Source organism: Coffea arabica, chromosome 2c (assembly GCF_036785885.1).
Source record: "Coffea arabica cultivar ET-39 chromosome 2c, Coffea Arabica ET-39 HiFi, whole genome shotgun sequence".
Lineage (NCBI taxonomy): Eukaryota > Viridiplantae > Streptophyta > Magnoliopsida > Gentianales > Rubiaceae > Coffea > Coffea arabica.
Genome location: NC_092312.1, coordinates 55,180,767 through 55,203,493, shown reverse-complemented (window position 1 = coordinate 55,203,493; position 22,727 = coordinate 55,180,767). Strand labels below are relative to the sequence as shown.

At 37.3% G+C, this 22,727-nt stretch overlaps 1 protein-coding gene and 1 long non-coding RNA gene across 8 annotated transcripts; both read left to right on the top strand.

The window, feature by feature from the left end:
* The first annotated feature begins 3,910 nt into the window (after positions 1–3,910).
* On the top strand, positions 3,911–15,160 carry LOC113727362 (mediator of RNA polymerase II transcription subunit 15a-like). Of its 7 annotated transcripts, XM_072075988.1 has the most exons (13): positions 3,911–4,159; positions 5,197–5,326; positions 5,492–5,612; positions 7,827–9,197; positions 9,747–9,817; positions 9,938–10,012; positions 10,407–11,255; positions 11,319–11,568; positions 11,656–11,810; positions 11,910–12,254; positions 13,649–13,849; positions 13,949–14,037; positions 14,685–15,160. In XM_072075988.1, exons 1-13 carry the CDS (start codon positions 3,975–3,977, stop codon positions 14,893–14,895), a joined length of 4,053 nt encoding a protein of 1,350 aa, XP_071932089.1. In that variant the 5' UTR covers positions 3,911–3,974; the 3' UTR covers positions 14,896–15,160. The 7 variants fall into 7 exon arrangements, with proteins under 7 accessions (XP_071932089.1, XP_071932087.1, XP_071932088.1 ...); XM_072075986.1 differs by having other exon boundaries at positions 10,407–11,568; XM_072075987.1 differs by having other exon boundaries at positions 3,912–4,159; positions 5,215–5,326; positions 10,407–11,568.
* LOC140035348 (uncharacterized) lies at positions 6,595–6,910 on the top strand. The gene is made up of 2 exons (XR_011839484.1): positions 6,595–6,667; positions 6,856–6,910. It is a non-coding gene; the product is annotated as an uncharacterized lncRNA (long non-coding RNA).
* Positions 15,161–22,727: the final 7,567 nt, after the last annotated feature.

The following is a 22,727-nucleotide window of genomic DNA, read 5'->3' as shown; positions in this document are numbered from 1 at the left end:
CTTTCCTCTTTTCTTTTATTTGTTTTTTTGTTTTCCCAATTTTCGAAGGCTTCCAAGTGTCTTGTCACCTACCTCCTCCCTTTACATGTGGTATCAATAAAATGGGGACACTTGTTCTATTTACATGCACTAACACTTGTCCAACACTCCCCTAATACACTTGTTTAATACTCCTTTAGCACACTTGTTCAACATGCAAACCTCCCACCTATCTTCTTATTTTTATTTATTTATTATATTTTTTTTCAAAAAATCAATTTAGGTAAACAAAGAAAAAACTAATTCCTAATTGAAATTGCATTGCAAAATTTTTTATTTATTTTAAAGAAATCGAATCTAAGATGATTAAAATATATTTTTGTGAAAATTTTCCTTTTCAGAATTTTAATGCAAAAATATCTTAAAATTTATTAACCTAATTTATAAAAAATAAGCAAAAAAATAAAGACTAACTATCATTTAATCAATTAAAATAAAATAAAATAAAACAAGAATAAAATAAAGCTAAAATTGAATTAATAACAAATAAAGCTAAAATTGAATTAAATACAAAATAAAGCTAAAATTGAATTAAATAAATGAAATTTTGGTGTCTACAATGTGAAAACAAGGAAACATGGAGCTGGTTCTTTCACTTTTTTGAGGAGTTTTTTGGACCATTCAACAGCCATTTATATTTAACCTTTATGAGTGATAGGCAAAAGGTACTGCTCAAAACAATCTATTTTTTGTTTGGACTTGTTGAAGGATCTGAAAAAGCTTTTTTTGACTCATCTATTTGTTGTTTCAGACGCTCAACCTTGCTTATGATGAGATTTTTCCAAATGCTAGTGGCAGATATTGTTGTAGGCACATTTGCAGCAACTTCAAGCAGTAATTTCCAGGCATGCAACTTAATAGTTTCTTCAGCAAGGCAGCAAAGAGTCTTGATCACATAGACCACAATGAAGCAATGTCAACCATTAAAGACATCAACATACAGGCTTAGAAATATTTGAACAAAATTCCCAAGAAGACGTGTAGATATGCATTCTCAAAAGAAATTAAATGTGACCATGTCATAAATAATTTCACTGAATTGTTTAATTCATGGGTTGGTCATGGGTTGGTGATCTCAGGGGCAATCCCATACTTACCCTTGTTGAAGGTTTGAGAAGAAAGTTCATGAAGAAAATGCATATGAGATACCAAAAGGGATGCACATTAACTAATAGAATCACCCCAAATTTGTTGAAAAGCTCAAAAAAATTGCTCAAGCATCGAGGCATTGTACCCTGAATATGGAAAGTGAGGATACATTTGAGGTTGTGATATAGACAGATCATTCATAATCAATTTAAACTAAAGGACCTGTGATTTTGGTGCCTTCCAATTAGTTGGACTTCCTTGCAAACATGTTGCACTTGGCATTATCTACAAAAGGGAAAAGCTGGAAGATTACTGCGATCATTGGTTCTCCAAAGACATTTACTTGAAGGCATCTGCTCCTATGATTCACCTTATACCTCATGAAAAGAGGTGGCCTCCTATGCATGAAGTTACCCCTAAGGTTATACTGCCCCCTCCTTTGAGAAGAGTTCCTGGTAGACCAAGAGTTAACAAAATGAGAAAAGCTGATGAATGACCTTCATCTCAGCCAAAAAGATCAAGTACCTTAAAGTGTAGAAATTGGGGTTAGTTTGGTCACAACATGAGAACATGTCAAAGAGCTCCTGTGCAAAGAAAGAATCCAGCCAATACTCATGCTCAACAGGTATCATCATACACACATATTTACAAATTAATTGTTCTTTCTTGACTCATCAACTGCTTATGTTGTTTACTTCATAACAGATGCCAACTAGAAAAGGGAAACCAGGCAGAGGAATTGCAAATTTAGGACTGCAAGGATCTGTTCTTTGGGTATAAATCATGTTTGAATTATGCAAGTAGTCTGCAGTGTTGCTTAGTCATATTACTTTAACATGTAAATTTGTTATGATAGGATCATACACATAGGAAGGTGCCTATTGTGCATTCAAGTCAAGGTAGCAATTCGAGTCCTTCTAGTGGAAATGCTGCCATAAATGTTCAGGTTAATGTACAGACAGGTACAATTGCATCTAAAAGAAAGGTACGGGCTCTTTTGTTATGAAATCCAATCTAGTGCTGCTACATATGTATTCAGTAAGGCACGAGCTCTTCTATTTTGAACAATTGCAGAGAGGAAAGCCTTCAAATGCCACTTCGACAAATGCTGCAACAGGTTCTCGCAGAAGAGTTGCACCAAAACTTGTTCAACCAACTAATCATCTGTCAACAGCTCCTATTCAAGCCCCTGGTGTTACTTAACTGCTACATCTACTATCATGAATACAGCTACAACTCTTAACTCTGCCAATATTAGCACCACCAGCAGTTTTAGCTTGCATTTCTAATTACTACTGTTATGCTTACATTTCTCTTCTTTTGTACTTAGTGGTGCTTTGTGAATTATAGTTCATTAACATGATGCCTACTTATGCTTTTGTATATGGTGTTATGTGAAACTATGACTAAACAATGGTTTTGCAATCCTCACCCTCTGCTTGAATTGCTTCAAGGCAGATGGTGTTTTGGATAGTCTTGGATTGCATTTCTATTTATTTAATGCATGGTTATGAAATCTAAAATGATATTACTCTTGGATTGCAGTTTTGGTTTGCACCTTATTACTGTTAAGGTTTCATAAATGACTATTTTAGTTCTTAGCTTGTTTCATTTAATGGATCTATAATGTTGCAACTTGAGCATATGGCAAATAACTTAGTCTCTGCATTGCTCATGAACCTGTTCAATTCACTCTTTTCCACCTTAGTTTCTGCAACAAATCACTCTTTTCCACCTTAAATATTGATGCTTAAAGTGAAAGTAGCGTCCTTCTTAATGCTTGTCCATAATATGTTGAAGATAAAAAAAACCGTATCCAAAGTCAAGGTACTGCCGTGGTGTTCCAGATCCAAAGATCAGGATCTATGATGTTGGCATGAAAAAGAAGGGAGTTGATGAGTTCCCATTATGTGTCCACTTGGTTAGTTGAGAAAAGAAGGGAGAATGTCTCCAGTGAAGGACTTGAGGCTGCTCTGCTACTCTTTACATGAAGTTTTGTTTGTTTTTGGTCTTGGCACATTTTTTTGGCCTGAATTTCAAGGGATTCACCAAGTTCAGCAGCACAGACTATGTCAAATGGAAGCAAGAGAATCGTATTGTTCTAGATGGTGTTAATAACAAGGTTTGTTGCTGTTATATTTGTTTGATTTGGAGCAATTTTTACTTGTATTGCTGTTCTTTGATTGTACTCTTGGCTTTTTGGTTGTAAGGCTAGTGCTAACTTGGTTTTGTTCAAATCTTGCAACTTCCTGGTTGCCACGGACCATTGGCTAATCGTCAATCAGGAAGAGTGTTTTTACAAGCAACTTTTTAGTTTATTTCATTAGCATTTTGTCTCTAGTACTATTGGATGATGTACACCTATTGGATAGCATAACTTAGATAGTTCATAATAATTCTTCAACATTGCAAAAGATAGTAGTAGCCATTGCTACAGCTTTGTGCAAGTAAATGGTCAATGACTCTTTTTCTTTATTTCACTAACATCCCCTCACTTTTTCTAATTTATTTCTGATTTTTATTAGTTTTTATTATTTCACTAATATAACTTGTACACTTACCTCATGAGCATTTATGGGAATAAATTTCCCTCTCTTTCCTAAAAACACTTTTTTTTGTTCACTTTTGACATCAGGGGCTGATTTTGTTACAAAATCCTAAACCTCAAGGGAGGTCAATGTCATTGTGGAAACCTCAGGGGAGGTCAATGAAATTGTCAAAAACCTCAGTGGAGGTTTCTGAAGTTATCCCTAGATTTAATGCTCACGGGTAAATTTCCGAATTGTTTTATTGGGTTTCAAGCTTTTCGATTTATTTCTGTCGGCCAAATTGTGTTTGATTCGGCAATGGATAAAAACAGTTGGAGGGCGCCTCAAGGCCAGATGGCTCAGGGTCCTCCTCAAGGTGGTCAAGTAGGCGGCAGTGGAGAAGTATCGGCTGTCCCAAATCCAGCTCCGCCCGCTACTATTGACAGCGGCGATTGGAGGACTCAACTCCAAGCTGATTCTCGTCAAAGAATCGTAAATAAGATGTAACCCCTCGTTTTCTTTTTGCTTTGTCTCTTTACTTTGGATTATATATGTATGCAATTTTTTTTAAAATTTTTTTAGATTGATATCTGGTTTGGAAACTGGTAAAAATTTTTTTTTTTTCTGGACTTTCTTGAAGGCTCTTACCTGGGTTAAAACTGTGATTTTTCTTATTTAATGTAATACTAGAAAAATATATTATTTGTTTAGTTGGTGTTGATAATTATTTTTCCAGTATGAATAATTAATTTTCATTGGGTGTGGGAGACTAATATGTTTGAGATTCTGGATGATTTTATGGTATTATTGGGAATGGAGTTGAGGAAGAATTGGAAGCTTCTTGGAGCTTCCAATGCTTCATGGGCTCTGTCTTATTCCAGAGGAGTGTATGTTAATACAATATGTCGTTTGGATAATGTGTTGTATGTGTGGAATTCTTATATTTGTTGCACTACTACATCTTTTACCGAGAATGTGTAGCTTTGAACTTATCTTTGCCAGAATTTTCCTCTTCTGATATTTTAAATGCATGGATTCCGTTGAAGGACTCCTTGGTGAGATTAGAAAATACCGAGTTGAGAGAGTTAATATGTTGAAGAATGAAATCCTCGTGTCTTTGTGTTTCAAGTTATATACATGGAGTTGAAAAAAGTTTCAAGAATGAAATCCTCATATCTTTGTGTTTCAAGACTAAGTTCTCTTCTGCCTTCCCTCCTTCACTTCTTCCACTTCTTGTTACACTTCCTCTTTTAATTCATGCGCAACTTCTACAGTACTTTTATGGCTTTCCTGATTAACACAATTTGTTTGGGAAGCCATGATGTGGAAAACTGAAATTTAGAAGACTCTGCATTTAGTATAGTTTCTAAACTCTTGTAGGTTTACTTGCTATTGGTTTTCCTTTATTGAATTTAAGATGCTTGTTTTCCTAAGTTGATTTTGCATGGTAGTGTGCAACTGTGGAGCTGGTTTATGATTTTGTTTCCTGTTGTTGATGTACTTCTGTAAGGTTGTAAGCAGATTTTAGTTTAATTTTCAGATGTGCTCACATGTGCAGAATGGAGACTTTGAAGAGGCACCTGCCATTCTCTGGACAAGAGGGGCTGCAAGAACTTAAGAAAATTGCTGTGAGGTTTGAGGAAAAGATTTATACTGCAGCAACTAGCCAGGTAGCCATGCAATTCTGCAGCATGTATGGTCTTAATGTATCACTTGCATCCTTTTTCCATTGATCCTGCGCGAAATTTTGCTGTTGGTCCGTTTTATTAAGTTACTCTTGTTTCTCATTATTTGGTTATTAATTTTTTCGTCTGGACATGATTTATTTTTTGCAGTCAGATTATCTGAGAAAGATATCTTTGAAGATGCTGACAATGGAAACTAAGTCCCAAAATCCCATGGCTAATCCACTACAAGCTAATGCTGCCAATGCAAGCAAAAATCCTCCAGACCAAGGTAATTGGATGGCATATTCACTTTCTTGGATTGTGGTACTGATCCCCTCAACTTTTTCATCTGTCATCTTTCTTTTTTGAATGTAATAGGAGTTGGTGCTGCTAATGTTCTCTAATATTTGCCTGTGCTGATGGCTAATTCCTCTTCATGGCTAATTAGTAGTTTTGATGACCTATGATGTTTTTGTGCCATACTTAGATGAATTAATTATGAACCTTCGGATCCAGTGGCCTTGTTGTTTCTACGAAGTTTAAAAGATGTTGTCTTTAGTAGTCAGGCATGGATATTTGTGAGGAACTGACGGAACTATATGAATAGGTATCTTACCTGTATTAACAAAACCCAACGTGCCATGTGGTCCAAGTGCGTCTATGTTTTGGTCTGACAAAAGGTTGCCAGCTTGACTAGCCATATAAAGTTGTCATGTGGTCTATCAAAACAACAGTTAATGATTTCCAGAATTTCTCTCAGGCTTTAATCAGCACACTTTGGAATATAGGAAGACATTTTTAAAGTTACGTTACATAGACTTGGGTGGTGTCTGGGTGCAGTTGCATGTTGAAGTGTCAGATTTCCATATTTGAAAATTACAGGATCCGGGGATATTTGCCCAATTTTGGGTACAGGTGTGTGGTTGCATCTCTTATACTCGTGTACATAAGATTTAAACACAAATCATTCTAAAATATCCAAAACTTGTTTAAAGCATATATGCTAAGAAAAAGATCAATTAGATGTGCGATTAAATTGAAAAGAAACATAAGCTGGGTTACAACGTATTTCAGTAGGAGGGGATGAATTATTATTGAAAAGGGAAAAATTGCAGAAACATTAAGTTACTTATTCAGTAATTAAAGTTGAAATAGTGGGGGCAAAGTAGATATTGTTGTCAAACCCTATCTCTATCTTAGTCATTCTGTGCTGCCGTCACATCAAAACAGAGTGCCTCTTTTCAATTTATCATAGCCTCTCTTACTCTCAGATGCCACGATTTCACATCTTCCTCCAACAAAAGAAGCAGCCCTTATGTCTGCAGTGAAAATACGCCATGGGATGTGAGTATTTTTCTTTTGAAACTTGAGTGGCTTTGGCTTTCCCCTCTTTTCTCCTCCCTCCACAGAACCACCCTTCTTCCTCTTCCATTCTCTTCTCATCTCATGAGACTTCTTGCCCATCTCTCCTCCTTGGCCATCAACATCGCATCACAACAGTTGACATACCCAAAAGCTTTTGACTGTGTCAGGTGCATATCCCGTCCTGCCTGGGGTGAATGAAGATTCCAGGTAACTAACACAAAAGTATCTTAATTAGGAGTCTCTAGCCAAGCGTGTTTAGCAGGAATTTTGGTTTCATGCGTTCAGTTGTTCCTTTTTTGGTTTTGATAGGCATTTTGGTAAGTTAGCTCTTTTTCCGTAGGATTTTATATTTTGTGTTTAGTACTTCAGGATCTTGTCTTAGAGTCAATAATTAATTGTATGATTGAAGGATATTATCCCATATGAGAAATAAGAGTTAAATCTAGTCAACATATTACGGACTTAACTTCATGTAAGTCCATCTGTTGTTTACTGTCTTTTGAAGTTTATGAGATGCAATCTAGCTTTCTTATGATGCCAAATAGTGAGCAGTGGTACGTGCAGTTTCGTTATCAATATCTTCTTTTATCCAGAATACTGTTTTATCTGATGTCCACACAATCAATGTTTAATTGCTGTTTTTGCACATCCTGATCTTCAGAGAGTATTGCCAAAAATCCAGTGGCATACTAATCTCTCTCTCATATGATCTTATTGTCTTAATTGGATCTAAATGGGTGATTCAAAATCCACTCACTTTACACCCACTAATTAAGCTTGCTTGGATTTGTCAGTATCTTTCTAGGCCTAAGGTTTCTCTTGCTGGCCACCTCTAAATGGTTGACTACTGTGAGTTATAAACTGAGACTGCATCAAAAAAGTTGATGGAACATTTAGTTGCAGAAGATATATGTACTTTTTGTTTTAAAAGGTTAAGAAGGATTGGGGTAGGTTATCACCTGATTGCTTTGGACTTTAGTGTTACTGCTTTTGGGTTAGTTTTGGTACCATTTGTTGTTGTGCTTTGCTGGTTTTGACATTTGAGATAAACGTCTTTTTCCTTTGTGGTTCTATCCTTTCGATGATGTCTAATGAATGAGTTCTCTCCTTCTCTGTGTGCATCTGTTCATCTTGATAGCTGTCCATGGCATGCAATCCCAAATTCAGAACCAGCCACTTCCCATGCCAGTGGTGAGCAGCCAATCACAATCCCGACAACAGCTGTTACCACAAAACATGCAGACTAATATGACATCAACGGGAGTCCAGAATTCTGCTATTTTGGCTTCTACACTTCCAACTGCTGGTAATTTGCAGCAGGCTCCCATGCCTAATATTGGTCAGAACTCCAATTTGCAGAACATGCAGAGTGTTCCCAGTGTTTCTCAGAACCCAGTAGGGAGTTCCATGGGACAGGTGATGCCTTCAAATGTTTTCACTAATTCTCAAAGACAGATGCAGGCTGGACAACAACAGGTTGTTCCCTTGCAGCAACACCAGCAGACACAGAATCCACAGCATTATCTTTATCAACAACAGCTGCAGCATCAGTACATGAAACAAAAGTTACAACAAGGAGGAGGAATGGCACAGCCCCTTATGCAATCTCATATCCAGCAGCAGCAGCAGCAAAATCTTTTGCAACCAACTCAAATTCAAACCTCCCAGCAAGTTGTTATGCAGCCATCTGTAATGCAGTCAGCTCCTCTATCTGGCCTCCAGCAGAATCAACAGTCTTCTATGCAACAAGTGACTCAACCAGTAATTCAGCAGCAGTCTCAAGCAGTTTTGAGGCAGCAGCAACAGCAGCAGCAACAGCAGCAGCAACAACAGCAGCAACAGTCGCAACAGGCTTCCATGTTGCATCAGCAGCAAACCTCCATGGCTCAACAGCCATTACTGCCTGCAGCACAGCAGCCACATCAACAACAGCAGCAGCTGATTGGGCAGCAGCCTGGTGCTACAAATATTCAACACAACCAGCTCATTGGCCAACAGAATAGCATGCCTGATATGCAGCAACAGCAACAAAGGCTGATAGGCCAGCAGAACAATATGCAGCAGCAGCAGCAGCAGCAGCTAATTGGTCAACAGAACAGCCTTTCGAGTATGCATCAACAACAATTGGCCCCTCAAAGTAGCGTTTCTGGGCTCCATCAGCAGTCAATGCTAGGGACTCAACCTGGTAACTCTGCCCTGCCAACAAGTCAGCATTCTGTCGTCATGTTACAGCAATCTAAGGTTGCGGTACAGCAACAAATGCAGCAGAATGCAACAGCATTGCTACCAAGCCAAAATCAACAGCCACAGCAACCGCAGCAACAGATGGTATCACAGATTCAAGCACAACCAGGGGGCCTACAACATATGCAGCAGCAGTCAAATGCGTTGCAAAGAGATATGCAGCAAAATATTCAACCTACAGGTTCTTTGCTTCAACAGCAGAATGTTGTAGAACAGCAGAAGCAGTTATTTCAGCCACAAAGAGCCCATCCTGAGGCATCATCAAGTTTGTGCTCTTTCTTTTTTAATATTTCCCAAGTAGTTTTTGATTATTTCGTTTTCAATGTTATTTGATCTGTTCTTATGTTGTGCATTTCTCTATGAACTTTTGCGCACTTTTCTCAGGATAGGATTACGTACTTTTCCAGAATTTATGTATTGATCTTTAAACATCCTAATGTAGGTTGTCATTCTGATAACATGCATTGAAGTTAGCTTGTTATCCCATCATGATAAGATTTTGTGAATTTTTATTCTTGTAGTTTTATTTGAAACATCTGCTTGGTTATTAATTCTTAGACATCTTTAAGGCTATAGTGCCTTAATTTTCACTAATTTGTTAAATGTTGGCCAATGGGTTTTTATGTTCTACATTTTTAGGCAAAATTATGTTTCATCTTTTGCAAATTATGTTTGTTTATGCAATTTCTTGCTTGCCATGGCAATGCTCCTATTTTTTACTGCTACTCGTGCTAATCTCATCTTTTATCTCACAAGTAATTATTGCCTTTGATACCAATAACATATATGATATCCTATTTGAAACTTTATGTAGCTTCGTTAGATTCAACAGCTCAGACGGGGAATGCAAGTGGTGGAGATTGGCAGGAGGAGGTTTATCAAAAGGTATTGATATATGATCTTTTCATTTTCAATTAGGAGATGTAATGGTATAGAATGATTTTTTAGCTTCAGTATGTAGATTCCATCTGCAACCATGTTCTCATTTGCAAAATTTACTTGCAGATTAAATCCATGAAGGACATGTATTTCCTGGAATTAAATGACATGTACATGAAAATTGCTGGAAAGCTGCAACAGGTATGTGTAACTTATGTGTGATTATTGTTCTATCAAAGCATTGCAGAGTGGTACTTTGCAATCTGCATCCACTTTTCAGGTCTTTAAGTATCAATCTACTAATGTGTTAACCAGGAAGAAACAGTCAACTTGTCCTCTTATCAAGTGCAGTGAGCCAGGAAAAACTTTTCGTTTGTTCCCGAGTCCATTTGTCAGTCATGTGCTTGTTGATCAAGTATAGACAATGGGCTTGTGCATGCTAGTGCTTGTTATTGTCCATACCAGTATGTTTTAGTTGCAGAAATGGGAGAAAATTTGTGGGAGAAACAAAGGAACAAAATATCTTAATTTTCTGTTAGAAAGGTTCATTCTTTTGTTCCCGATTCTTATTAATGAAAGTCTTGTCCTTTTGTAGCATGATTCTCTTCCTCAACAACCAAGAAATGAGCAGCTTGAAAAGCTCAAATTCTTTAAGCTCATGCTGGAACGCCTAATAGGATTCTTGCGATGTACCAAGAATGACATTCAGATCAGTCACAAGGAGAAGTTGGCTTCCATTGAAAAACAGATAATCAATATTCTTACTACAAATCGGCCCCGGAGGCCCGTTTCTTTGCAACAAGTGCAACTTGCCCAACAGCAAATGTCCAACATGCAGCACTCTCAGCCTCAGACTCAAATTCCTCAAATACAGCCCCAGGAAAATCAAATGAACCAACAGATGCAGCCAATGAATGTACAGAGTTCCATAACACCAATGCAGCCAAGTAGCTTGACCAGCCTGCAGCAGAACACATTGTCCTCTGTGCCATCAGTTTCGAATTTGCAACAGAATATGATGAGTACCCTACAGCCTGCTTCGACTTTGGACCCAGGACAAAGTAATACTCACCCGTTGCAGCAGGTAGCTATAAGCTCTTTACAGCAGAATACTGCCAGTGGTCCTCAAACAATGAACATAAATTCTTTATCATCGCAAAGTGGCATGACTGCGCTGCAATCAAACCTCAATAATGCTCTACAGCCTAATTCGACTATGATTCAGAACCAGCAGCTTAAAAAACAGGAGCAGCAAATGTTGCAAACCCAGCAATTGAAACAACAATTGCATCCCCGTCAGATGCAGCAGCAGCTTTTGCAAAGACAACAGCTAATGCAACAACAACAGCAGCAACAACAACAGCAGCAGCAACAGCACCAACAAATGAAGCCACAGCAGCAGCCTTCACAGCTGCCCGGACACCAAATGTCACCACTACATCAGGTAACTGATTCAAGTGACTTGAAGGTGAGACCGCAGATAAGTGTTAAATCAAGTGTTTTCCAGCAATTCCATACCAACAGCCAGCGAGCAGCGTATCATCACCAACAGTTGAAGTCGGGAAGCCCATTTCCTATTTCTTCACCGCAAGTCCTTCAGGCAGCATCGCCTCAGGTTCCCCCGCATGGTTCGCCTCAAATTGATCAGCAGAGTATGCTGACATCTATAGCAAAGACTGGAACTCCATTGCAGACTGCAAATTCACCCTTTGTGGTCCCATCTCCTTCGACTCCCTTGGCTCCGTCACCTATGCCTGGCGAGTCAGAAAAACTAAATTCTGGCATTTCATCCCTCTCAAATGCTGGAAATATTGGACCCTCACATGCAATTACTGTGTCTGCAGCAGCCCAATCACTAGCAATTGGCACTCCTGGGATATCAGCTTCGCCATTGCTTGCAGAATTTACGAGTTTGGATGGAGCTCATGTCAGCACATCAACTGCAATGCCATGCAAGCCACATACTGTCGAGAAGCCGCATGAACGGTTGATTAAAGCGGTTAGTTTCTATTATAATTTTACACGAACCGAGTTCTTTGTTTAACATGTTTCTGCACCTTCTCAGTTAGAAAATAAGATCTATATTTGTCATTTTCAGGTAAAATCAATTTCAAATAAAGCATTGGTTGCCTCCATTGATGATATAAGCTCAGTTGTCAGTATGGTTGATAGGATAGCTGGATCTGCACCAGGCAATGGATCAAGAGCTGCTGTTGGTGAGGATTTGGTCGCAATGACAAAATGTCGCTTGCAAGCAAGAAACTTTTTCACACAAGATGGACCTACTGGAACAAAGAAAATGAGGCGCTCTACGAGTGCAATGCCTTCCAATGTTGTTTCACCTGTTGGTAGTGTGAATGACAGTATGAGGCAGTTAAACGGTTCTGATGCCTTTGAATTGGAATCCACAGCTACATCAAGTATCAAAAGGGCAAGGAATGAGGTTTTTCCATTTCCTTGTCCATCATTATTGATCTAAAACAATTTTTTGTCTAAAACAATTGAGCCAATGCACAGTTTGTATATGTGGAAGTTACTATCTCCATGTTTGCTTAGGATTGCAAGCTATATGCTTTTCTTATCTTACTCCATGGTAGATTAACTAATGGTGAAGGGAAGCTAACCGTCTCATTCCATCTAAAATTTGATGATGTTAGAAGAGATGTTAGCACATCTAGTTTTAGAATCTTACATGCTTCCTTTGGTCAGGATCTGATATGTTTGCTTTCCCAAAATGCAATAGACAATGTGATGTAGAACTGCAACCCAGGATTCACTGTATCTACATTGAAGTTGTCCGGAGCACCTTGTGGCTCTGAAGGAGATATGCTTTGCTATTTGCGTCCCTCCCATTTTTGGAATTAAAACCTGTGGGAATTGTTTGAACATATTAATGGTCTCTTTACGTGGCATAATTCTCTTGCAAGTTGGCAATTCAATATTTTTAAGTTTTCAATCTCCTGAATCACTTCTTTGTATTATTGATTTTCAAAATCAGGTTTTGGCTCTTCTCCTCCTCTTTTATTCTTCTGCTGCTTTCCTCTCATATATTCTTGTTCTCTGCCATGGGCCAAGGCAATGAGGATACGATTCCAGGCTGCTGGTTTGTGGCATCTTTGATTCTTTGTTGTGGCCTCTTGGTTTTATTTGCTTTAGTTGATCATAGCATTACTATGTAATGCTCTGCTTTGGTGCTTTATAAACTGGTAAGCCTGGAATAAAACATACTAGTGTTCAAGGCACACACTAATGTTTGTGCAACCAGTAGGAAGAATATTATTAAAATTTTTGGGTATATTTGTTGAAATCATTTTCACGAGAGTTGGTTTTATAATTTTGATGATATAATAGTAGAAAATTCACCAAAATAGTGTTTAAATGGATAGTTATTTGGCAACCATAATTAGGAGTTGCTAATAAAAATTAGGGTTTATAAATAAGTGGAAATTAAAATAAGAAGAAATACATGGTACTTTGTAAGAGGAGATATGGTAGCGGTTTAGGAAGAAGATAAGGTGACGCAAAATTGTTTACACTAGACTAGAAGTCCCCTCCCCCTATATAGCATAGATTTCTGTTCTGAACAGGAAAGTTTATTGTTTTTAAACAAATACCAATCAACATGAAGTCTGAAAATCATCACGCTGATTTTCTGTTATCCATTCTTAGTCATCTGAAACTAGCATAGCTTATTAGATGTGTCTGGCATCCAAGACAGTTGTGGATGTTTTTTGTATTTAGTGTAGATGCCTCTCCAGATGCTTATCATTGGACTTATGTGGATTTCTGTCAATGATGCACTTATTTACTGATCGAACAATTTGTGACTGGTTGAAGGCCAACCATGCCCTTGTGGAAGAGATACATGAGATAAATCGACGCCTCATAGATACTGTGGTTGATATCAGCGATGAAGATGTTGATCCAACTGCAGTAGCTGCTGCAGCTGATGGTGGTGAAGGGACCATTGTCAAGTGCTCTTTCAGTGCTGTAGCTCTTAGCCCAAACCTGAAATCACAGTATGCTTCAGCACGGACGGTAAGATTCTTATGCTTTTTAGTTAGAATGCTAGTGTGCCACTCATTTCTGTTAGTAGCATCAGGCCTTAGTTTATTTGTCTCTTCAATGTTGTTTCAGTCTCCAATTCAGCCTCTGCGATTGCTCATTCCAACTAATTATCCTGATTCCTCTCCTATACTCTTGGACAAGTATCCTGTTGAAGTTAGGTAAGTAACATAAAATGTGGATCCTATTCAATTCTGTGTTTTGATCTGTAAATAGACATTTATGGATACCTTTATCTTGATATATATTTATAGCCAAACTGCACTAGCCATCATCTGTGGTGGCAAGGATTGGAAGGATAATATAAGAAACATGAAGTAGGCCCTAGAGACCCTGCCATGTGTTTGGATATATGGGTGGATGTGGGGTTCTGTAGATAGAACAGGCTCAGAGGGAGGAAAAGGGAGATGGGATTTTGGGGGGGGGGGGGGTGGAGGGGGGAGGAGAGAGAGATAGAGAGAGACAGAGGTCCAATTGGTGTTGAACCTCTCTGCACCTTTTGACATGGAATGCCCAATTTAAAAGCAGTCATTCTTTAGATGGATGTGTACAATTGATGGGATGATAGGATAACATGCAGTCAAATATGAATTGATATAGTTAATCAGGTTATCGATTATCTATAGCTGTGACACGAAAAGGTTTTTCTTTGTTCCTTTTTGTGCTTTGAAGGTTCTTGAAGCGACAAAACATCTGTCTTTTTGTAATACCGCTGACCACTCATTTCTTTTCCCCTCATTTTTTGTACTTCTTGTAGCTTCAATTAGATCTCTTCACTGAGATTGTATCAAATAAATCTTATGTGCAGTAAAGAGTATGAAGATCTTTCTATTAAAGCCAGGTCCAAGTTCAGTATATCACTGAGAAGTCTTTCACAGCCTATGTCACTTTTGGAGATGGCAAGGACGTGGGACATTTGTGCTCGTGCAGTTATTTCAGAATTTGCACAACAAAGTGGTGGAGGAACTTTCAGCTCAAAATATGGGACTTGGGAGAACTGTGTGAGTGCAGTTTTGTGATCAGCGGTATTTCAAGTGGAACTACAGGAATTAGAATGATAATGACTTGGACAATCGTACTTTCAGCTGTTTCTTTTCAATGAAGTTTGCATTGATCATGATTGTTTATAGCTTCTCAATGAAGGTTGTAGAACCCAATGGCAGTAGAGATACAAAACCATCTAGTATACAATTGGGAAGGTAAAACTTTGTACTGCATGTGAGTATTCTAAGTGCCAGTTGAGTAATTATTCTAAGTAGTGCTAAATGCTGAATTTATTGCGAAGTGTGTCACAATTTCATTGTTTTGTACTGATTTCTGAAAACAAATTTCTAGGTTGTGCGGCAATGGTTAAGATAAATGAATGTAGTTTTTTTTTGGGTGGCTTTGGAGTAAGGAATGCTGAATATATTGCGAAGAGCGTCACATTTTCATTGTTTTGTACTGATTTCTGAAAGACGATTTTCTAGCTTGTGCAGCAATGGTTAAGATAAATGAATGTAGGCCGCTTTTTTTTTTTTTTTTTCCCTCCTTTTTCGTTTTATTTTCGTGGCTTTGGATTGGGACGTGTTACTAACCAATTCTATCCACATGGTTCCTTCTTTCATTCTTGCTTACCTTTTTAATAAAGGCAAATAAAAAAAAGGAAAGTGACCAGTGCAGTTTGAGGGATATATGAATGGTTAGAAGGAGTCTTTTAACAGAAATATCTGCTTTGTTATTAACCGCCATTCAGTAACCATGGAATCATACAAAAGAAAGGTTGGAGTATTGAACATGCCCACAATGACAAGAAGGCTCTATTACCTACAAAACAAAAGTTTTTTAATTGGATGGGAGTCTTTATATGGTGACTTCTGGTGACCTAGGTACATGGTGAATTGATGCACAAAGAGATATATTTAGGATTATGGCCACGTTGGTGCTGGTTTAGCCAAATTAGTTTTGCTTACAGTGTCAACTGTTTTTTCCTTTTATGGTGAAGAAAAAAAATCTATATTTGTAGTATTGTGTTTTCTTATGTTGGATATTAGGAGAGGATGCAAGTAAAAAATTTCAGATTTGAATCCTCCCACTTACTATGACGCCCCCACTTCTCGTTAGGGCGAATCCTAGGGTATTAGCGGTACGCCTGTCCAACTTTCGTCAGGACTCACGTACTCGTTCAAACTTAATATAGAGCCACAAAATAACCATCGACTTAATTAAGAAGTATTTCGAATATACAAGCCACAACTTCTAAGCTAAAAGTTATGATAACAATCCACCAACCAACAATAACAAAATTACACTTTAAGAGCCACCAAAAGTTCATACAAAAGGTATACTAGCATCCACCAAATCGCTAGTCTAGAACCTCCAATCTACCTCCAAATCTTATTAAGAAAAACAAACTTAAAGGGATGAGCAAATGTTCAGCGAGACCAAGAAAATAAATAGGCAAGTAAGTAACACCAATCAATCAAATAACATGCTTTAAACAACTTTTAAACGTGACATTTCATTTAAGTGCACAAGTAGAAAATAACACACAAGGAAGGATACATAAACTCTCAGGAGCTCTTTCCATGTCTCAACCGATTCAAGCCATTTAGGGTTGACTCTCCGTCAACTTATGTAGTAACATGACCGTAGTGCTCCACTTACTACCTCCATCCAACAACACCCACTCGGATCCGTAACCAAACATTCATGTAATGGCGATACTATTCGAGTATGCCTAGCGAGATCTCAGAAGATCAAGCTATATCATTTCCCAAGGTTCACTGAGATTTTCGATCAAGCCCTTGACAGATCTAATCACAAGGTTAGCCAATGGATTGGATGTCCCCACAAGCATGATTGGTCGATGAGACAACGCTCCAATCGAGTTAAAATCGTTTATAGCACTGAATCGGGATGAGCGAAATTAGTTACAGGTTCATTTCTTCAATGAAATTACATGATATGAATCACTAAAAATCACATAAGTGCACCTCTACTTTCGTGAGTGTACTCCTTATGTTTAGCACTTCTTGAACTAGTGTTAAATCTCAATTTTCATTGCAGAAACAACACCTTAGATCATCACAATCAATGGTACCAGATTAATCATGATTTAAGAAGCCAAAGTGCTAAATAACTTGCTCAAATCATAGCAATCAAATAACCAAATAATAAACACTAACAATCATAGAAAGTTCAACCAAACCCAAGGTATAAACTTTAAAAACACATATTAAACACAAAATTCAGAACTTGTATATTAACTAAACTTGGAATCAAATACAAAAGATAAAGAGTTTTGAAGGAATACAACCCTTGTCACATGAGCTTTCTTCCTTGCCTTCTTCATCCTAATCTAGATAATAAACAAGAATGGAAAAGCTACACTACTCTATACTAAGCTAAACTAATACTAGGGAGATGAAAGAGCTACATTTCTGCAGCTTCAAGCTTTCTCCCGTAGCTCACTCTCTATTTTTCTGCTATGAACTCCAATCTCTCCTATCTACTCCCTTCTCTTGCAATCTTGGCTATTTTATGATGAAAGATGGTCAAGAAATGAGGCCTCCACCTTCCTTTTACAGCTGGAGATGTTTCTCACATGTCTAGCATCCCATGTGAGTTGGTGGAGGTGAAATTGAGTTTTCCGCGTAAAAAGCAGACCTCTCTGACCACAATCCGGCCAGAAATCCGGCCACAAATCCGGCCAAATTCCGGCCGGATTGCTACAGTGACCATTTGGTCACTTCTGGTTCAATTTCCAGCTCTGCTCCGATTTTGACTCAACTTCAACTGAACTTTTCTTGATGATAAAAGCTGATTTAGCTCTTGACCAAAACATAAAACTTGTAGCCCTTTGAGTTAGCTTTCCAATGCATCAAGAATCACCTCATTTGGATCTGTGTAGGCTGAGAAATGACCGAAATACCCTTACCTGCTCATTGCCCTGTTCCAGTTTCGACCAGTAGAAATTTGCTATTGTAATTCGGCATTTTGACCTGGAAAACCTTCAAACTGGATTTAGATGTCTTCACCAAAGTTGTAGATCTATCTCTTATCTTCAAATTGGTTCAAGAATCATCTTAATCCGATCACTGTAGCTCAAGTTATAGCCGAAATACGAAAATGTGTCAAAACTGTCAAAATACACAAAATCCAAGTAAAAAGTGATAAAAACCTCATTTAATCACTTAAAAGCATTTTTCACCAATTATAGCCAAAATGATTCATATTATTCCAATAATATAACCAAAGTGACTAAAAATAATATAAAATATCATACAATTATTACGTAAATTAGTCACTTATCAGCAGTACCTCCCACCCAAATAGGACGTGATACATCTAGCCGCTCAGTGCTCACGAGTTAAAACATTTTGAGTACAAGTGCAAGTCATATACATTCATTTAACAAGTATCATTCAATCACAAGAAAGAGAGGACAAGGGCGATAAAGTACACCCTTGTCTCAGCAAGTTCACGTATCATATAACACTTGTACTAATATCATTTCAATCACATTAGCATTGAATATGCACTTGACACGCATTACAAGTCAAGGGCAAAACAAGAGTAAAGTGAGAAGTTAGACGAGCTCTTCGGTGTTCTCGTGACCACCTGAGACATGCATAAACATCATTACCTAGGTACTCGACCAAGGTTATAAAGAAAATATTTTCTCGCTACCCACTCTCAAGGTCACAAGTTCAAGTCAAGTTAAAAGAGTTTTTCTCGTTAAATCATTGAAATAATGCTCAAAGAGAACTTAAAGGCCGTTTTCGAGTTAAGTCATGGTAGGTAATCCCAATTCCAAAAGAAAGTACCATATTTACTTTTGGCACGAAAATTGAAATAAAAGGTAGATAGTCTCCATCTCCCAAAACTTTTAATCTCATGTCCAAAAGTTAGAATATAAAGAACGTTCATATTTTCCAAATTAATGGAGTCAAAACTCATCCAAATCTCCACTTATTTCATAGAAAATGTCGAGGCTAAAGGTTCCAAGTTTTGAGTATAAAACTAGTGAAATTCTCCAAGAATTACTCTAGTTAAAACGCTCTCCTTTTGACATTCAAACTCATGAGAATCGAGGGCATAATAATAGGGGTGCTATTAACCAAGGAAGTTAACAACCAAGAAAATGCATCAAGAGAGGTTTAATCCTTTGGAAACCAAGATTCAAAATGAAGGTTTAAAGTTCAAAAGTGACCTTGTGTCAAACCATGAAATTAAACTTAAAACGGACTACAATCTCAAAGGGAGGTTGAAAGTGTTTAAAATAGTGCTTTGGTTGAAACTAGAAAATTTTCAATTTGGTGTGATACTACTTGGAAAATTCATATCTCGAGTTCCGTAAGTCTAAAAATTGGAAATTTTATACCTTTGAAAACTAGACTCAATGTACTAAAACTCTCTAGAAGATACTTTTCTCATACTCCAATTCGAAATCAGTCAAATTTTAGCTCAAAACCACTGTTCTAGACAGGACAGAGCAAAACAGGCTTGCAATTTCAGCAAAGTTTAGAAATTCGGTAAAATTTGTAAAAATGGAATCAACCCTTGAAATTTATACCACTAATAGAATTCCAAATCTAGTTTCAAATGCAACAAACAGAACCTAATTCGGACCTTTCTACATCAAGATACAATGGTTTTAAGAAAACTGAATTTTGGTACATGTTGCACAAAATTTCCAGTTTTGAAGGCTTGACAGAGTTTCAAAATCTAGTCATAACTAAAGCTACACAACTAAAAATTTAGTTTGGTTTATGGTTTTGAAAACTAGATTCAAAGTTCTAAAAATCACTAGAAGGAACTGTCTTAAAATTCGTTTCACAAGATAGGTGAAATTGAGCTACAAACTGCAGCCAGGCTTGTTTCTCGGATGAAAATAGTGAGGAAATTTAGTCATCTTTGCCGGTTCACTACGGCTCATAGGAAACAAATTTGGAGGTGCATTTTATACCTGACGGAAAGCTCTCGGAGTCTAGTTTTGGATGCCAAAATGACACTCGATTTCAACTCCCAGACAAAAAGTTATGACCTAAAATGTGAGCACTGGTTGGGTCTGCTGGTCCAAAAATTTTTCAGATTTCTTCCTCACTTAAACCCTACTTTAACTCAACCAATTGTAAAGTTTTTTGGGAGATATTTAACACACATAAACACCATCATATAAAAGACATTATTGCACCAAAACAACAACAAATTTTGAAATTAACATGAGGGTTTCATCCAGCCAAAATTCGGATAGCAAGCATCATCCATGCTTCTAGTTTTCTTTTCCAACTTTCCACTAAAACTAAGCCATAATTTCTCAAAATAAATATCAAACAAGCAAGTAAACACACAATAATCCTCAAGGCCTCTACCTATAAAGCAACCTCAAGTCCTCTACCCAGTGTCAAGGTTCTTGTAAACCCATCAACAACTCAACAACTAACTAACTATAACTAACTAACTACTAATAGTTGAGAGGAAAAAGATGAGAACTTGGAGGATTACCTTTGCTTCCAAGAATGAAGAACAACCACTAGTATATAAGCTCTTAAATCACCAAAGTTTCTTCCTTGTTCAAGTCACCTTCCAAGCTTGTATGAAGAACCAAGAAAAGAAGCAAATTTGGAGAGTCTTCTTGGAGGAAAATGGAAGACAAGGGAGCTGAAATTTTTGGTGGGAAATGAGGGAGGGGGAGTTGGCCAAGAGAGAGAGGAGGAAGAAAGGTTTTGGGTGGTAGTTGGGTGATTTGATGGTATGAAAGAAAGATTGACATAAAGGTATTTTTGTTTCCAAAAGTCAACAATTGAATAATGAGCAATTAGTGCTCCTAATTGAGTTTAATTTAACTTATTCACCTCTAATCCCTCAGTTAACTTTTCTTAATCGACTATTAATCATCCTTAATTCTCCAAGATTAATGTACTCTAGGATCGAATTTGCCTTGAAAAATGTTTATTTGTTATTTCTCGCCAAATGAGCTACAGAAAAATTAAATTCGCTAATGAAATGTTTTGTATTAATCTTAGTCCCTAGGTTTTGATGTTTACAAAACAAATGGATATTACTAATATCTTCTCAAAGATCTTTTCAGTAATGAAGCAAATTAGGTTTAAAAACTAAGTACAACTGAAAGAAACTAAGAGTGATGAAAGCTATCGGAAGCTCGTGAAGACTGGATTGGATGTCCGATAATCATTGCGCAACTTCGGACGCATGAAGAACTCCACCATGGGACGTCCGAAGAAATTAAGTCATTCCTTCTAAGCTCACTGACTTCGATCAGACATACAACATTAGAGCACCGAACGTCCGACAAACATTGCGATACTTCGAACGCAATGCATTGGAGGCACCGGACGTTCAAAAGGATTGAAGAAGAATTCTCAGTTTCACTATCTACTTTCGGACGCAAACATGACGTCTGAAAGAATTGAAGAAAACTTCTTGAGCTCACTGTCTACTGTCGGAAGCAAGAAACAGGTCTACCGGACGTTCGACACTACCAAAGGTTAGTTGACTCTTCAGCTACCTTCTATCCATTGGAAGCATTAGTAGATGAACTTTTTGGTCTCATATAAATAGAACATGGTCAACCACTTCCAAATACTTTTGTACATTGAGACTACAAAAGATCTAGAATGATTTTAGTGAGAAAATACTCTTCAAAGAGATTTGTATTCTTGTTTATGTGAATTTCGTGTAAGCTCTTCTTGTGTGAGAAATATACTTTAATAGTGTAGGTTTGTGAGGGTTATCCAAGTGATAGTAAAACTTTCTAACTTGATTAAGTGTAACTTGGGGTAAGGAGGAAGTGATCCTTCCTTTGTACACAAAGATTTGTTGTATTTGATCAACTTGAAGATGTGAGGACCCGTAATTTTCTTAATTTCTAGGTTTTAATTTCTTTTAATTACACGTTTTTCCACCTTTTCTTTATTCGAAAAATTGTGCAAATAAATTTTATGAGTAAATATAGTTTTTAAATGATTTTTCTAGTATCGAATAGTTTTTGAGAAATTAAGAGTATATATCGGACGTGGGACCCGCTAGTGCGGAAAGTTCGGAAAAATTCGGCCAGTTCGGTTGAGTTTTGGATACTGGGTTTAATTTATCGGGTGTTATGAGATATTTAGAGGTTGCCAAGTGGATAGGTGTGAGAGAGACAAAAAGTTAGGTATACAATTAATGAAAGTGACATGTGTCACTTAGAGATTCATTCTTACCTTTTGACCTTTTTACCACTATTCATGCCTTTACCATTTAAACCAAAAATTGACCAAAATTATCCCCAAATTGAAGCTTCTTGGCCGACTCTCTCTCTCAAGAAAACAAGGGAAGAAAACTCTCCACAATCTTGTCTTCAATCTTGCCCAATCTCTCAATTAAACCGATTAATCTTCCAATTATTCCATAAAACCTCTTAGTTTGGTGAAGTTAAGCTTGGTTGTGAATTGGTTTGGAAGCTCAAGGTGTTAAGTTGTTTCTTTCTTGACTTGGTAAGGTGAGTGGTGGAGGAACTCCTTTTCTCTTTTCAATAATGCTTAACTAGTGATTAATGTGAGCTTAAGTGATGATTTTAGTGGTTATTTTGTGATTTTTGGATGAAAGTGGTGAAGTTTTATATTTATTCGTGAGTTTCCTGTTTTCATATGATTATGATTATGTGGTCATGTATGATGATTGGAAATGATGTTTAAGGAAGTTAGAAGGTGGGAAAAGTGGTTAATTGTAAGAAATTTCTGGTTTGGAAGAAACTTGGAAAAGTTAGGGTTTTCTTATTTACATTCTGTCCGGTACAGTACCTCATAGTTAGAGGCTGAATTGGCCTTAGATTAAAACATGAAAGTTATAGGGAATGATATTTTAG

What these genes read in the sequence shown, in the direction of transcription:
- LOC113727362 (XM_072075980.1), top strand. Translation starts at nt 3,975, where the DNA reads ATGGATAAAAACAGTTGGAGGGCGCCTCAAGGCCAGATGGCTCAGGGT. An exon ending in ATGAACGGTTGATTAAAGCG is followed by an intron (nt 11,811 to 11,909) that starts GTTAGTTTCTAT and finishes TGTCATTTTCAG; the next exon opens with GTAAAATCAATTTCAAATAA. An exon ending in AAGTATCCTGTTGAAGTTAG is followed by an intron (nt 14,038 to 14,684) that starts GTAAGTAACATA and finishes TCTTATGTGCAG; the next exon opens with TAAAGAGTATGAAGATCTTT.